We start from the raw sequence: 15263 nt of genomic DNA on the forward strand, positions 1-15263 counted from the left end.
GAGATTGATTATTTACTGAAAGGTTCTAACTTGACAGGGAGAGCTCAAACCATTCAACAGTCATCTCCAGTTGAAAGGAACTTCATAGTTATTGTAGTGATTATACTGTCTTAGGTTCTTAGCCAGCACTTTCCAATTTGATTGGTGTGAATGAAATTAGCATGGCTGATTGCAGATAGGATAAAGAGTATGTAAAGTGGAGAATTTCAAAACTAATTGCTCCCTATATGAATGGCAATAGGATTCTCCCCTTCTCTGGAGTAAAAAAAGATACAAGTATGTTTGAGCTTACATAGAGGTGAGGAAAAAAAGAAAACACCAAATGGGTATTTTTCCTGATCCAGAAGATATATTCTTCTTATCCCAGTGATTAACAAAGGCTGCTAAAGATCACAGAAGTAACTGCTTTTTCTTGTCCATTCAGACTATGGAGGTGAATGATTTCACTTCCACAGTGGCTTGCTTCATGAGACTGTCATGGGCTGCTGCTGCAGGACGACTGGACCTTGTAGGAAGTAGTCAGCCAATAAAAGAAAACAACACCTTATTTCCTGCAGGGATTCGAAACAGACTTAGCAGCTCAGGTGAGTTGCTGTGCCTCCAGACCTTTTTACTGAAGAAAATCATTGGTTTAGTCATAATTGAACTTTTGAGGAACTTGATGCTGAGTTCATTCAATTATAAAAGTCTGAGAAAAGTTCTGTACATCCATGTGGTATTTAGATAAGGTTTTTAAGTTGCTGAGAATGACCAAAAGCTGAAAATATCTGAAAAATGCAATGGGTTATAGTGTTTCTTTGTTTCTCAATACAGGAAGTAATTGCAGTTCAGGAAGTGAAGGGGAACCAACTGCACTGCATGCTGGTATCTGCGTGAGACAGCAGTCTGTGTCTACCAAAGATGCTTTGATTGCTGGAGAAGCCTTGTCTCTGTTAGTAACCTGTCTTCAGCTACGCAGTCAGCAGCTAGGTATGAAATAGAATTGGATTACTCAATAATTGGAATGTAGGTGAGGTGAGAAAAGGCAGTAAAAAAAAATCATGAAAAATTTGTTGAGACAGTCCACATGAGAAGTATACAATTTCATTTTTAAAAAGCAGTCGTTATTTCTTCTTTTTTTTTTTCCACAAGACTGAACAGTAGGTGGTACGAAGCAAGACATGTAGTGCTGTGCCTTAGTGAAATTCATTGGGAAAGCTAACATGATGCCAGTTTAAAAATATTTGTACTGGCCTTGAAGTAGGGAATTCTGTACGTGCTGCTGTTTGCATAGCTAATGTTTAGTACTTGAACCTTTGTGTACAAGAGCAGTAAACCCTGGAGATGGGAGATGGAAAGTGTAGTTATGAGGTAGTGCCACTCCATGGTGAGGGAAGGAAATGAAGGAACATCCAAGTACCTGTTACTGCTTTTTGGTGTTACAGGAGGGGAAGTGCTCTTGGTCCTGTGATATTTTAGCATTAGACTGTAACTGATTTTAAATGATTATTTTTGAAAAAATGGCCTGGTATTGTTTTGTTCTAGGATCTTTTTACAATTTGCCTTGTGTTGCTGATTTCATCATTGACATACTGCTTGGATCACCAAGTGCTGAGGTGAGCATCCTGTGAGAACTATTAAATATTAAATATGTGAAATGTGTATACATTGTTCATTTAATGTAGGCTAGAGATAAAATTATATGACAACTATTTGGGTGTTGTGTGCATATGAATAAATAACCTGTGTGTGATTGTTAGTGGCTCCAGTATTTTGTACTGTGTTGGTAGCAAATGCTGAAGTACTGCATTCTTCAGATTTGTTTAATCCAAGAGGCATGAGGCCGTGCTTTGAGCTCTGTGATGACAATAGTTCCATTTGGGTTAGACAGATTCTATAATACTAGTACTTAGGCATTCACAGCAAGAGGAAGTTACAGCTAACTTACATCTCAAAAGATCTGGGTAGCGTATAATGCACGCCTCTGAACTTTTAAGAGATTCTTCACAATGTCACCCTCCTAAAATATGTTTTTTCTGATTTGAGATTATTCAGAGTATTCCAAAATTCAGAGGGTTTTTTTTTTATTTTCAAGCTGTGTTTATTTCCTTTCATTACTGTTTCAGATTCGTCGTGTTGCTTGTGACCAGTTATACACCCTTAGTCAGACTGACACGTCAACTCATCCAGATGTACAAAAGCCAAACCAGTTTCTCCTGAGTGTTATCCTTGGTGCCCAGCTGCCTCTTTGGTCACCAACCAGTATCATGAGAGGAATTAACCAGAGGTGAGTGAAATGCACATTGTCCAAGGAAGGAAACTTATGCTTTTACTTTAGCAGTGCTATGGAAACTGTAAGGCATAACTGATTCAAACTTTCTTTTTGTAATTCTGTGAAAAGTAGACATCCTCACCATGTCCCAGAAAGTTCGGGAAATGGGAAAATTCATCTTTATTTTCTACCAGTTTTTAAGTTAACTCCTAGGAGTTAAATAAGGGCCCTATAGAACCTTTTAGGTTCTAATTGCTAAGTGGGCCTAGCTCTTGCTAGGATGTTCTCATAGTAGTCAAAATCACACTGGAGTTCCACAATGAGGCATAGAGGTGATGGGTTGTATAACAGAAACCTTGAATTTATTTGATAGTATTTCATAGATCTGGAACATTAGCTGAACAAGAATGCCCCAGCCCTTTTAGTGATGTCTGAAGCAAGGATCTCACCTGTTTTCCTGTTGCTTCTGTTGATGATTAGAGCTGTAAAGGCTGTAGATGTCTGTCATGTTGACTTGTGTCTGACTGGACAAATACTGTTGAATTTAGCATTAACTTTGAACAGTAATTTCTAGAGGAATTTGGGTGAAAGAATAACTGAGAATCTAAAATTCGATGCTGTTTGATATGCTGTAAAGTGAGGGATGAATGCAAGACTAAATGTTCAAAAAGTTCAGAAGCAATTTGTTAAAGCTGCAGTGTGCATGCAAAGAAGCATACCTAAATAGCTACAGTATTTGGGTTAGATGGACAGAGCATGCAGGCCTTGAAGTTAACTGCTTAGAAAAAAGTTTGATTTGAATTTTAAAACCTTTCTTCTGTTTGCACCCAGACTTTTGTCCCAGTGTACAGAATATTTTGATCTGAGATGTCAGTTACTGGATGACCTCACTTGTAAGTATGTTTAGATTGCTGCACAGACACACATGTCATTTTGCTTGCAACTTCCAAATGTGCCCTCCTTCTGTAGACAAGACGTAGAATGTAGACTTCAAATTAATAGTGAAACAACCCCCTCCTGATGTGACTTGCTAGTGTGCAGGCCATGCTGTGTGGTTAATGCCTGACACAGACCATTCTTGGTGGTTAGGACATCTTAACTCCTGGTCTTACTGTTCTTATAGTACTTAGGTAGGAGTTTGTGCATTAAGCTACCTGTCCATGTTTTGGATTGTCTCACACATTACTAGGTGCTGTTTCTGCTCACATAAGTATCTAAATTTCTGTATTCTAATTTTTTTCTTTAAAGTAATGCACAGTGTGTATCAGTGACAGGTAGTAAGCACCAGTCCTGTGATCTTTCCTATAAACTGTTTAGTGTAGTGCCTCTAATTGAAGTAGCATTTGGCACTGTCATCATAACGTACATTAAATACAAAGAACTTCATAATTAAATTCTACAAACTTAGGGCGGGGGTTATTTTATCTTGCAGCATCAGAAATGGAACAGCTAAAGATAAGCCCAGCTGCCATGTTAGAAGATGAGATTACCTGGCTAGAAAATTTCGAACCCAACCGCACAGCTGAGTGTGAGACCAGTGAAGCTGATAACATCCTATTGGCAGGACACCTGAGGCTCATCAAGACTCTCCTTTCACTTTGCGGGGCAGAGAAGGAAATGGTTGGTAAGTATCCCTTTTTATTCTAAAGGTTACTAGGCAAGTGTGAATTTTGTACAGCACTGAAAAATGACTTATAGAAAGTGCTGTGAAGACATTATAACGTATCAGTGGAAGTGACAGAGCTGAAGGAGAAATAGTGTTGACTGTTTCTTTATAGTACCTGTCACTTCTGGCAAACCATTCAGATGTGATGTTGATACAGTGATATTGAGTGATCTTACTGTTATGGAGCACCTTTTGACATTTGTAATATTGCATTTAACAGCAGATATGGATGTGTGTTACAGGTTCATCTTTGATTAAGCCATTGTTGGATGACTTCCTTTTCCGAGCATCCAGGATTATTCTCAATAGCCACTCTCCAGCAGGCAGTGCTGCCATCAGTCAGCAAGACTTTCATCCAAAGTAAAAATTGCTTTTTCATTAACGTTGGGTTTTGTCCAAGTGGTTTTCATGAATGCAGATGTCAGCCACGCTGTATCTGTAGATACAAGAAGTTCATGTTGATGTTTGGAGTGTTTCTCTAGGGTATAACTTTCCAGCCTACATATTTCTGTATCAGTACCCAAATAGTCTTTGTAAGTTCTGTTGAAAGAATTTTTGTATGTTCTTTCATGTGACCTAAAATCTTTGCTGTTCAGTACTTCCAAAGGCTATGCTTTGCTTGTTAGATCAGTGAAGGGCTGCAAGCACCGCTGCGTGCTGATTTCACATTAAAGCAGAAGAGTACTCCTTTTGTTCATCTTCACTTGGGAATTTGGTTCAGTAAGCAGGAAAGCAGGAAACTTTGGAAGCCCCTTTTAAATGAATATCTCTACATTCCTTTAACTCTTTTTTTCTTTAGAATAACTGTTTTTTTTAATAAAAAGCTAATGCTGAGCAAGTCTCCTTGTACCTGAGACAGCTCATAATAGCTCAGAATGTATAAACTGATTGCTTTCTTTCCTGTCTCCCCAAGAAAGGAAAAACATCACTCTACAGTATGCCATATTTTTTAGCATTTAAAGTAGTTCTTCTGAGCAATTGTCACTTGTTCCAAGTAACGTGGCTTTCTAGAATTAGAAATAATTGAGATTTATTTTGCAGATGACTCAATTGTTTCCTTTTTAGGTGCAGTACAGCAGATAGCCGATTAGCTGCATATGAAGTCTTAGTAATGCTGGCTGATAGCTCACCTTCCAATCTGCAGCTTATTACAAAAGAGTTGCTTTCTATGCATCATCAGTGTGACCCTGCTCTTACCAAGGAGTTTGATGTAAGCAAGTAGCCTTTTCTTCATTTGTGCTTTTAAGTTTTCTGCTAAATATTAATTACATAAATGAACAAATCTAGCTATTGTGGTGTTTCAGAATTGTTATTTTTGGTTTTCCATGAAATTGCTTTTAACAGCTCTCGTAAGGGTGATTAAAAAAGCTTAACGTGTTATTCTGTAGTATTATGCATTCCGTAACTTACTGGGACAAAAAATGTTTCTCATTCTAGTATCTTCCACCAGTGGATAGTCGCTCCATTTCAGGATTTGTGGGACTGAAGAATGGTGGTGCTACTTGTTATATGAATGCTGTCTTCCAGCAGCTGTATATGCAGCCTGGTCTTCCAGAGGTAATTGGTTTGGTGTCCTTAAGGTCGTCATCTCAGAATCTTCAATATCTTTATCAGTGACATAGAGGATAGAGTTGAGTTACACCTCAGCAAGTTTGCAGATGGCACCAGGCTGGGCGGTGCAGTCAATACATTAGAGGAAGGGGAAGTCATCCAGAGTGACCTGAACATGCTGGAGAAGTGGGTTTATGAGAGCCTAATGAGGTTCAGCAAGGCCAAGTGCACGGTGCTGCCAGGGCAATCCCAAGTATTGATATAGACTGGGGAAAGAACTGGAAAGCAGCCCTGTGGAGGAGTTGGGGGGGTCCTGGTGGACGAGAAGCTGGACGTGAGCCAGCAGTGTGAGCTTGCAGCCTGGAAGGCCAACTATATCTTGGGCTGTATTAAAAAGGGGGTGTCTAGCAGGGAGAGGGAGGTGACTATCCCCTTCTACTCAACTCCTGTGAGGCCCCATTTGGAGTACTCTGTTCAGGCTTTGGGCCCCCAGCATGAGAAAGATGTAGAGCTCTTGGACTGAGTCTGGAGGAGTGCTGCTAAGATGATCACAGGGCTGGAGCACCTCTCCTATGAGGAAAGGTTGAGAGAACTGGGCTTGTGTAGCTTGGAGAAGAGAAGGCTCTGGGGAAGCCTCTTTGTGATCTCCCATTACTTGAAGGGAGCATATAAACAGGAGGGGGAATTACTGTTTACGTGGGTTGACAGGGGTAGGACAAGGGGGAATGGTTTTAAACTAAGACAAGGGATTTAAGTTAGATGTTAGGAGGAAGTTTTTCACTCAGGGTGGTGACACACTGGAACAGGTTGCCCAGAGAGGTTGTGGATACCCCGTTGCTGGAGGCATTCAAGGCAAGGCTGGATGTGGCTCTGGGCAGCCTGCTCTAGTGGTTGACAACTCTGCCCACAGCAGGGGGAGGGAGTGCAACTAGATGATCATTGAGGTCCTTTTCAACCCAGGCCATTCTATGACTCCAGGAATTACCATTGCCTGAGATACAAGTTCATTTTAGCACCATTTGTAAACAAGAATAGTTTTAAAAAATAAAAATGTATGCATGTGTGTCTAAATAGTACTCTGTATATATACATACTAAAAATATACAGGCTCAAATAAATGATTAAGTTGTCAAACTATTTGTTGTGAAAACTTAACCTTATTAAATTAGTTCTTATCGAAATTACTGTATTTGTTTCTTCCTAGGCCCTGCTCTCCATTGATGATGATACTGACAATCCAGATGATAATGTGTTCTATCAAGTTCAGTCTCTTTTTGGTCACTTGATGGAAAGCAAACTACAGTATTATGTACCTGAGAACTTTTGGAAGGTATTTTCTCTTTGCTCTCCTACTTAGCAAGAAGTCATTTATTCACTGTTCTCTCATTGCAGAAATTCTAGGGATCGAGTTTTACCTAAAAAATTTAGTATGTGTAAATATAACATTTATTTAAAAAAAAAAGCAGTAGAATTCAGTGACATTTATGTGCAACAACTACATCTTTAAATATGTGTATACTTTGTGCAGATCTTCAAGATGTGGAATAAGGAACTTTATGTTCGAGAGCAACAGGATGCTTACGAGTTCTTTACCAGTCTTATAGATCAAATGGATGAGTATCTCAAGGTAAAAATTGTTTTTTTTTTTCCTTGTATACATGCATCTCCTTGATACTTTTTCTCTCTCTTTTCCTCTTCCTTTTTTTTTTCTTGTAAAAGAAGGCGGAGAGCCACTGGAATTGTTTTACAATCTAAGTAATGTTCAGGAGTTTAAAATTCGTGTTGTATATTTGGTCTTTCACTCTGCCAGTAAATGCAACTGATGTCTAACTTTATACCTCCAACAGAAAATAGGAAGAGACCAAATATTTAAGAATACTTTTCAAGGTATCTTTTCTGATCAGAAGATCTGCAAGGACTGTCCTCACAGGTAACGTTACATTCAGTGGGCTAGATATCAGCTGCAGTAACTGTTAAAATACATAGGTTGAGACAGCACTAAAAGGTGGGATAATATGCCTTTGACTGTAAGCATCGTAGCTGTTGGTAGTTATGGGGCAAACAATGTTATTTCGTAAGCATATGTCTTGTTAATGCAAGTTGAATAGATTCTACTCTGTCAATGTCTTTACCATTTTTTCTTCTTGAATTTAGGTATGAGCGAGAGGAAGCCTTCATGGCTCTCAACTTAGGTGTGACTTCCTGTCAAAGTTTGGAAATATCATTGGATCAGTTTGTTAGGGGAGAAGTTCTGGAAGGAAGTAATGCATACTACTGTGAAAAATGCAAAGAAAAGGTATTTTTCTTAATGTCTCTGAGGGAGTATTCAGCTGTGGTTTGTTATTTCTTAAGTGTTATATGCTCATATGAAGCCATGCAATGAAAGCAATTTTGCTTGTTCTTTCATAATCAAAAAGTTAAATCCATAAACGCATGCAGTTGGTGTTCTGCATTTAATGTAACTTGTTTTGTGAACTGAGTATTTAGAGGGATGGCAGAGCAGTAGAATGTTTTGCAGCATACCAGTCCACTGCACAAACTCTATAATAGTACTCTATCTCTGGGCATTAGTTATCCTATTTCCAGTAGCTGGATTGTACATCAGTTCAAGGTGCCCAGAATCATATCTGTGGAAAAATACTACAGCATGTTTGAGATATGTAGATGGAGGCAATGCTTTTTTTTCTCCTTTTTTAAGAGGACTACAGTGAAGCGCACGTGTATTAAGGTCTTACCGAACCTTCTTGTGATACACCTGATGAGATTTGGCTTTGACTGGGAGAGCGGGCGTTCTATTAAATATGATGAACAAATAAGGGTAAGAATACTTTCTACTGATTCCTGTTCCCACTCCTCCCCACTCTCTCCACTTGATGAACAGTGGAAGCACTCATGTTTCCTTTTCATTTTCCCTTCTTTCTCTCATGTTTTGATACTGGACTTCTTGAACATATGGTACAATATGATCACACTAAATAGTAATAAGTATTTTTCCTTTGGGCTATCCTTGTCTGCAGCCTTCTCAGATTTCTTTCAGAAAGCAAGAGCAAAAACCTCTGTAAAGACATTTTATTAAACTTCTCTGTCATAAGAGCCAGAAGTTGTAGCACCAAGATTTCCTCTAGTATTTACAATGTGGGAAGTATTAATACAACTCAAAAATTACACTAACCAAGTGCATGACATAATCTCTGTTCAATCTAAAATATCTCTTCAAACAGTTCCCCTGGATGCTGAACATGGAGCCTTACACTGTGTCAGGGATGGCTCGCCAGGACTCATCCTCAGAAGTGGGGGACAACGGTAGAAACATGGATCAAGGAGGCGGAGGGTCTCCAAGGAAGAAAGTTGCACCTACAGAGAACTATGAGCTTGTTGGTGTGATAGTTCACAGTGGCCAGGCTCATGCAGGGCATTACTACTCCTTTATAAAGGACAGGAGGTAATGTCCAAGAAGACTCACATAGTGACTTTGAGCAATCTAAAGGCTGTTTATTTTAGGAAGGTGTAGTGAGCCATTCAGAACTCTGTTGGAAGCACCATCTCTTTCTTAACGCTCGGCTCTGCTGTCAGCATTGTCAAAGTCTCAGGAATTCTTCTGTATCTTGGATTGCAGTCTGGGTGCTTTTTGTGATACGTAATGACAGACGTGCTTCTCTTGTATTTTTGTAACCAAGCTTAGTTTTTTTTAATCAAGTTTTGTCATTGAGCTAAGTTTTCTATTTCATGTCAAAACAAAATGTGAGTTAACGATCTTCCTTTCTGTGGTATCCTCAGAGGATTGTTTTTGTTGTTGTTTTGGCTGGGACAGTCAAATAACATAGTTTCTGTTTTGCCCACAGGGGATGTGGAAAGGGAAAGTGGTATAAATTTAATGACACTGTTGTTGAAGAATTTGATTTAACTGATGAAACTTTGGAATATGAATGTTTTGGTGGAGAGTATAGACCTAAAGTCTATGATCAATGTAAGTAGAATTGAAGATTAATTTACAGTAGCTTTGTGTGTCATACTAGTTCTTAGTAGTGTTGGAGCAGAGTCCGTTATATCTTCTTGGCGTGACTTGTTTAGGAAGGACTATTTAGACCATTTTCTAGCTAAGGCATTCTATTTTACTGGAGGTCATAACCATTTATATATGACATAATATTAGTTAAACCATATTTACTGTTCAACTCTTTGTGGACTTAATAACAGGAGTCTCAGATGTGGAAGGGCACATAGTTAAAATGGTTTAAGGAAAATACAAACTAGATCTCATTTTAAGCTAGTCAGAGTGTGCATAAAACATGGTTTGGGATCATTGTTAAGTTTTTCAGTGCTCTAAGGAATTGATTCCAGATACATTTACACCATTATTCACTTGCTGAGTAATTCTGGTAATTATCTTTTTAATATACTTACATTCTTTACTTTTGAGTTGTTTTTCTTCTTCACTAACATAGACTGATGTTTTGATTCGAGAAGTGACTCTGTAGGGCTTGCACACTCACTTTTGCTCTCCTATAGGAATGAAAAGGGAACTAAACTTCTAAAGGTCTTCATCAAATGCCTTTTCTCTCCTCAGCTAACCCTTACCCTGATGTGCGTCGGCGCTACTGGAATGCCTACATGCTGTTTTATCAGAGAGTGTCTGATCAGAACTCTCCGGTCTTACCAAAGAAAAGTCGAGTGAGTGTCGTGCGTCAGGAAGCTGAGGACCTCTCGTTGTAAGTTTCTCTTGTATCCATAAGAGCTTCTCCTATTTTGGTGTACAGACTCCAGAATGAAGGAATGAATAATTCTTTTTGACACAGGAGTACGCTGATCCTCCTGGTTTTCTTTAGACTGCTTAATGAGAAGTCTTTTATTGCTTTTGTAACTTCCTTTTCCATACTCGTGTCTCTGTTGAAATAAGAAATTCAAGCTGACTGACAGCCTCAGAAATAATTCAGAGCGTCATCTAAATTTGCCTTAAGGTGATACTAAATTGGTATTTTAAGACTTGAACTGCAGATTTTTCATAGTTACATTATTGACCTTGATATTATTACGTTTTAGATCTGCCCCATCTTCACCAGAAATTTCACCCCAGTCATCACCACGACCCCACAGACCCAACAGCGATCGCCTGTCCATCCTAACTAAGCTGGTCCGAAAAGGTGAAAAGAAGGGACTTTTTGTAGAGAAGATGCCTGTACGGATATATCAGGTAGAGCACTCAAAGTTCCAGCTAAATGTGATTCAGACAAACTATAAGCTCATGGTAAGAGGAAGACAATAACTTTGAAGGTGACCTTGAGGCAGTTTCATTACTGAACACAAAGCTAGAAAGTGACTGGATTCAAATTTAAAGTTAGCAAGCTGTTCAGTGATGTGTTATGTTATGTTTTGTTATTACTTCTCCCAGAACTGACCTGTTGCTTCTTGGTCTTACATCAGTCTCTTAAGTTTCCCATGTATTTTTCCCCTCCTCTGAAATAGTGATTCAGAGAATGAGCAGAATACATCCGACTCTGGTTCTTAAATGCCACATGTATTTGTGTAAGACCAAATGTCAATTAGAGAAATGTTTTTTGGCAGTGTTTTCATTTTTTGTCTCCTTTTATTAAAAAAAATAATCTACAGATGGTGAGAGATGAAAACCTGAAATTTATGAAGAACAGAGATGTATACAGTAGTGACTACTTCAGTTTTGTTCTGTCACTAGCTTCGCTAAATGCTGTAAGTAATGAGACTTTAATATCTGAATACTCTGAAAATATGGAATAGCAATAACCAGAGAAGCCCCAGAACAGGAAATTTAGAAACGTTTGGCATGGTTTTGCTTTTCAAACTGAGCTACTCCTTGGCTCCAGTAATTCCTCAAACCGATAGCATCCATCTCAAAGCTGACTCCAGTCTTCTGCTACTGCAGTGAGGGAGAATGTCATTGTGCCATAATAATTAAAGAAAATTTAAAACATGTTGCAAACAGAGCTCTGCAGGAACAGAAACTCCTCTTTATATGGTAGATCCAAAAATTGGTGTTCGTCATCTTGAAGTTGATAGACCTTTTGAATATAGTTTAATTAGATTTTCTGAATGTAGTTGTGGATTAATGAACAAACCAGTATTTATTAAATCCGTGGACTTAGCAGGGCTTACAGCAAGTTTGTTCCTGTTTTAGCATATGTGTTAAACTAGCATAGTCGTTACTGGAGGCAGATCTCAGCACACACAAATGCAGTTTGTCCTGTTTTCTAGATGAAGTAAATTACTTGAAAAGAATATGCTGATTTATTTAGGAAACGGAATGTGTGCTTCAGGTATAGGCCTGCTGTGGAGTAAATGTGATGTTTCTTTCAGACTAAGGTAAAACATGCTTATTATCCGTGTATGGCAAAGGTGAGCTTACAGCTGGCAGTCCAATTCCTCTTCCAAACTTATCTCCGAACCAAGAAGAAACTCAGGTAAGGTGTGACTGTGGGGAAAGTCACTGCTGACTGAGCAGAAAAGGAAAAAGTGAGATGGTTGGCTTTTGGAGGTGTTTTTCATTACTAATCATTTCCTATGGTTTGGTTGCTTTTAAAGGGCTGATACAGAAGAATGGATTGCAACCATAGATGCTCTGCTCTCCAAGAGCATTGATGCTTGTCAGTGGTTAGTTGAGTATTTTGTTGGACCAGAGGGCCGGGAGCTTGTAAAGTAAGTACCATAAATTCTGTGTTGGGTGCAGCATTTTGTGTCTTCTCTGTGGATAGAGCTTTGTAGTAATGCTGTCTGACCTGTACTGATATATTGCCAAAGAGTTCACTGTGTATTCTTTAAACAGACACTCTAAATTATCATTTAAGAAAGTGCTAATTCTGGGAATGTGATAATAGTGCAGTGTGCTTGACGGATGCAAACGTTTAATTCAGAGGGATGCCAGGAATATGTTTGTCTAGTCACTCCTGCAGGTGGAGGGAAGGAGGATGTGGTGAAAGTGGTTAGGGTAAGGGAAGTTACATACTTACCTGACAGTGATGACAAATGAGCTGCAATGTATTTTTCTCACCAACTTAAAATAAACTGAAGGCGATATTTGGAGAACTGGTAACAGAGGGATTTGCCAACCTAAAGAGAAGATTATCTTAAAAGTTGTGTTTGGAGACAGGGTCCTGTGGTAGCTTTTAGTTTTAGATTTTTGTTCTTTGAATGAATAAAGTGTTGCTATAGACTTCTATCGTGAGAAGCAGGAGCACAGGAAAATAAGTTGAAGCTTATCCACAGAAGTGTGGTGTAAGAGGTATTTTGAACTGCTATCCTTATTAGAATGACAAAAAAACCCACTCTTAATCATAGGTAAATATACATACACTTTGATTCCAGTTTTTTTTGCAGCTTTGCCTTTTGTCTTCTAGGACTTTCCTCCTGGAATGCAGTGTAAGAGAGGTGCGAGTTGCTGTAGCTACTATTCTTGAAAAAACACTTGACAGTGCCTTGCTTTATCAAGAGAAGGTTAGTGACACCCCATCAGCAACAGTCCTGTTGTCTGTCTCTACCTGATGTCTCCTGTTCCACTTTCAGGCAATGCAGTGTGATTTGTAAATGAAGTAGAAGGCTTCTCATCTTCAACGGACTTGTAGCTCTCTCTTGAATAGGTTAATGCTTGTCTGTTCCTACCCAGGGAGGTAATGTGCTGCTGTAATTCCTAGAAGTTCAAAGTGTTAGGTATATAAACAGTTCTAGCTCATTTTGATAAGAATGTGTGGCATCTCATGAAAACACAGTTTCCGAATTATTAAAAGAATGTAAGATTTATTCACTCTCTGTAACAGAGAGAACCCAGAAATCTTTGTTTTTAACTGGGTATCCTTCCTCGCTCAGAGTCAGAAGCCCACAGCAGTAACTGAGCTGTGCTGTTCCAGGGAGAGACCACAACTGTGGTTATTGTTCAACAGTTTAAGTTTTTATTAGAAAATTCTGGCAAGTAAGTTTGGGAGGTACAGGATTGTTGTATTTGGCTCTTTACAATATTGCAAGAAAACCCAACAGAAAATATGTGAAAATGCATGAGTCTCACCTGTTTGCTGTGGGATATCTGAACCAAATCTGTGTATTAAGATAACTCAGTCAGAAATACTTTCATCTGTGGTATTTCTGTAAGTTGTCAGTGGAGATGGTAGGGACTCTCAGGTGTCCAAATCTTGTTTAGTCTTTAGCAATTTTCATGCATCTAATTGTAATATGTTTTTAAAAGCAGTGTCGTGGCTAGAAGACACAACTATCATAAGCTGTTGTGTATTAAAAAAGCTGCTTATATAGAGCTTTGAGGAAAGATTGCTGTAAAGTCCTCTAAGCTGAATAGAATAGTAGAAAGATGGATGGTTAAAATATAGCTTTGAGAGCTTCTGATTACATACTATTATATTATAGTAATAACTATTATACCAGTGGCCTTAGTGTGCTCAGTGTATTACTGTAATGACTGGAACATTTGAACATCAGTTACCACATGACTGAGTAATTTGAATTGCTTTAAAAAATATTGCAAACTTGTAACTGCTGAGTTCCACTTCTTTAAGCAAGTTAGCTGTGTGCTGATGCTTTCATTACTTTCCACATTAATTCAGAGTTGAAAATGGTAAGATTGCAGTCCTACATTAGCTATTTATGCTAATCACACCACATGTAGCTGACCATACATACAGTTTTGTTAATCAAACTTGAAAATGTGGAAATGCCTGTATTTTAAGCAGGTGACAAGCATTTAAATGCAAGTTAATAATTGGTTTTGCAGTTAAAAAGTCTACATCAATTGTTGGAGGTGCTACTTGCTTTACTGGATAAAGATGTTCCTGAAAACTGCAAAAACTGTGCTCAGTATTTCTTACTATTCAACAATTTTGTGCAGAAGGTAAGCAACCATTTATCTTTTTTTCATTTTTGAAGGGCAGTAGTAAAACAGCTAGTCATCAGTCTTCATAGAAGGTTTAAACAGCACAGTGAAACTCTTCCAGAAGCACATTTGTTCCTTGTTTCAGGGTTGTTCTTTTGTGTGTTCTCTGAGTGGCTCTGAACACTGATTTGGGATAAAATTATACAAAAACATTCAAACAGATTATACCTAGTGAAGATATCATTTCCAAAGTCTGAATGTTGAGGTTTTGTTTGTTGGGGATTTTTTTGCTGTTCTGGGAAAAAAATAGTGAGGGGTTGGAGGGTTTTTTATCCTGTAAGAAGTAAAAACACTGACTGAAACATTGACACCACAGTACTGTGCTGTTCATCTCATTGTGAGTTCTGTCTATCCCTTTATTCATTTTTCTTCTTTTATAGTTATTTTGCCTGTATTCATCCTGGTCTAGTTTCTCTAATGTGCTGTATGTAATGAGGTATCTTTAAAAAAAAAAAAAATGTGAGCTTCACAGATCAATAAACTGCTTCTTAAAGCTGTTCAGCAGGGTTTTACTTCTGTCCCTTAGAACTAATTCTTTACCTAGATAGATATGTAATATATTTATTTTTGTCTAAACAGCAGGGTATAAGGGCTAGCAGTCTTCTTCTCAGACATTCTGCTTTGAGACACATTATCAACTTTCTCCTTGGCCCCAACCGTCAGAGTAATCAGGTAAAACTTATGTACCCATCCTGTGTTCTTTAAGATTCATATGTGATGGGCAAAAACTGGTTGTTTGATTAAAATAGATTATTCCTTATTCTGCTCGTGCAGGTCTTCATATTTCTCTGTGCTATTGTGAAGAAGCAGCAGTGTTGGCAGAAATTGAGTCATTCTGATGTTAATACAATTTTAATCAAATTCCAAGTCTTAAAATGTGGTGGTAGGCTGTT

General features: G+C 38.4%; 1 protein-coding gene across 4 annotated transcripts in view; it reads left to right on the top strand.

Annotated features, from left to right (window-relative positions):
• The window catches only part of USP24 (ubiquitin specific peptidase 24), a 58551-nt gene that overhangs the window by 35987 nt on the left and 7301 nt on the right, over positions 1 to 15263 (top strand). For all 4 annotated transcript variants that reach the window (XM_065738423.1, XM_065738440.1, XM_065738431.1 and 1 more), the window contains 24 exons: positions 425 to 584; positions 814 to 969; positions 1525 to 1595; positions 2106 to 2266; positions 3083 to 3144; positions 3684 to 3875; positions 4160 to 4277; positions 4983 to 5127; positions 5355 to 5474; positions 6673 to 6798; positions 6997 to 7095; positions 7316 to 7398; positions 7623 to 7764; positions 8167 to 8286; positions 8690 to 8910; positions 9311 to 9435; positions 10036 to 10177; positions 10509 to 10659; positions 11076 to 11171; positions 11796 to 11899; positions 12021 to 12134; positions 12833 to 12929; positions 14212 to 14328; positions 14950 to 15042. In XM_065738423.1, coding sequence (XP_065594495.1) covers positions 425 to 584; positions 814 to 969; positions 1525 to 1595; positions 2106 to 2266; positions 3083 to 3144; positions 3684 to 3875; positions 4160 to 4277; positions 4983 to 5127; positions 5355 to 5474; positions 6673 to 6798; positions 6997 to 7095; positions 7316 to 7398; positions 7623 to 7764; positions 8167 to 8286; positions 8690 to 8910; positions 9311 to 9435; positions 10036 to 10177; positions 10509 to 10659; positions 11076 to 11171; positions 11796 to 11899; positions 12021 to 12134; positions 12833 to 12929; positions 14212 to 14328; positions 14950 to 15042 — 3015 coding nt within the window. The remainder of the gene's footprint in view (positions 1 to 424; positions 585 to 813; positions 970 to 1524; positions 1596 to 2105; positions 2267 to 3082; positions 3145 to 3683; positions 3876 to 4159; positions 4278 to 4982; positions 5128 to 5354; positions 5475 to 6672; positions 6799 to 6996; positions 7096 to 7315; positions 7399 to 7622; positions 7765 to 8166; positions 8287 to 8689; positions 8911 to 9310; positions 9436 to 10035; positions 10178 to 10508; positions 10660 to 11075; positions 11172 to 11795; positions 11900 to 12020; positions 12135 to 12832; positions 12930 to 14211; positions 14329 to 14949; positions 15043 to 15263) is intronic.

This window comes from Cyrtonyx montezumae, unplaced genomic scaffold, assembly GCF_038088225.1.
Source record: "Cyrtonyx montezumae isolate F1298 unplaced genomic scaffold, pur_monq_1.0 scaffold_1, whole genome shotgun sequence".
NCBI classification, from domain to species: Eukaryota; Metazoa; Chordata; class Aves; order Galliformes; family Odontophoridae; genus Cyrtonyx; species Cyrtonyx montezumae.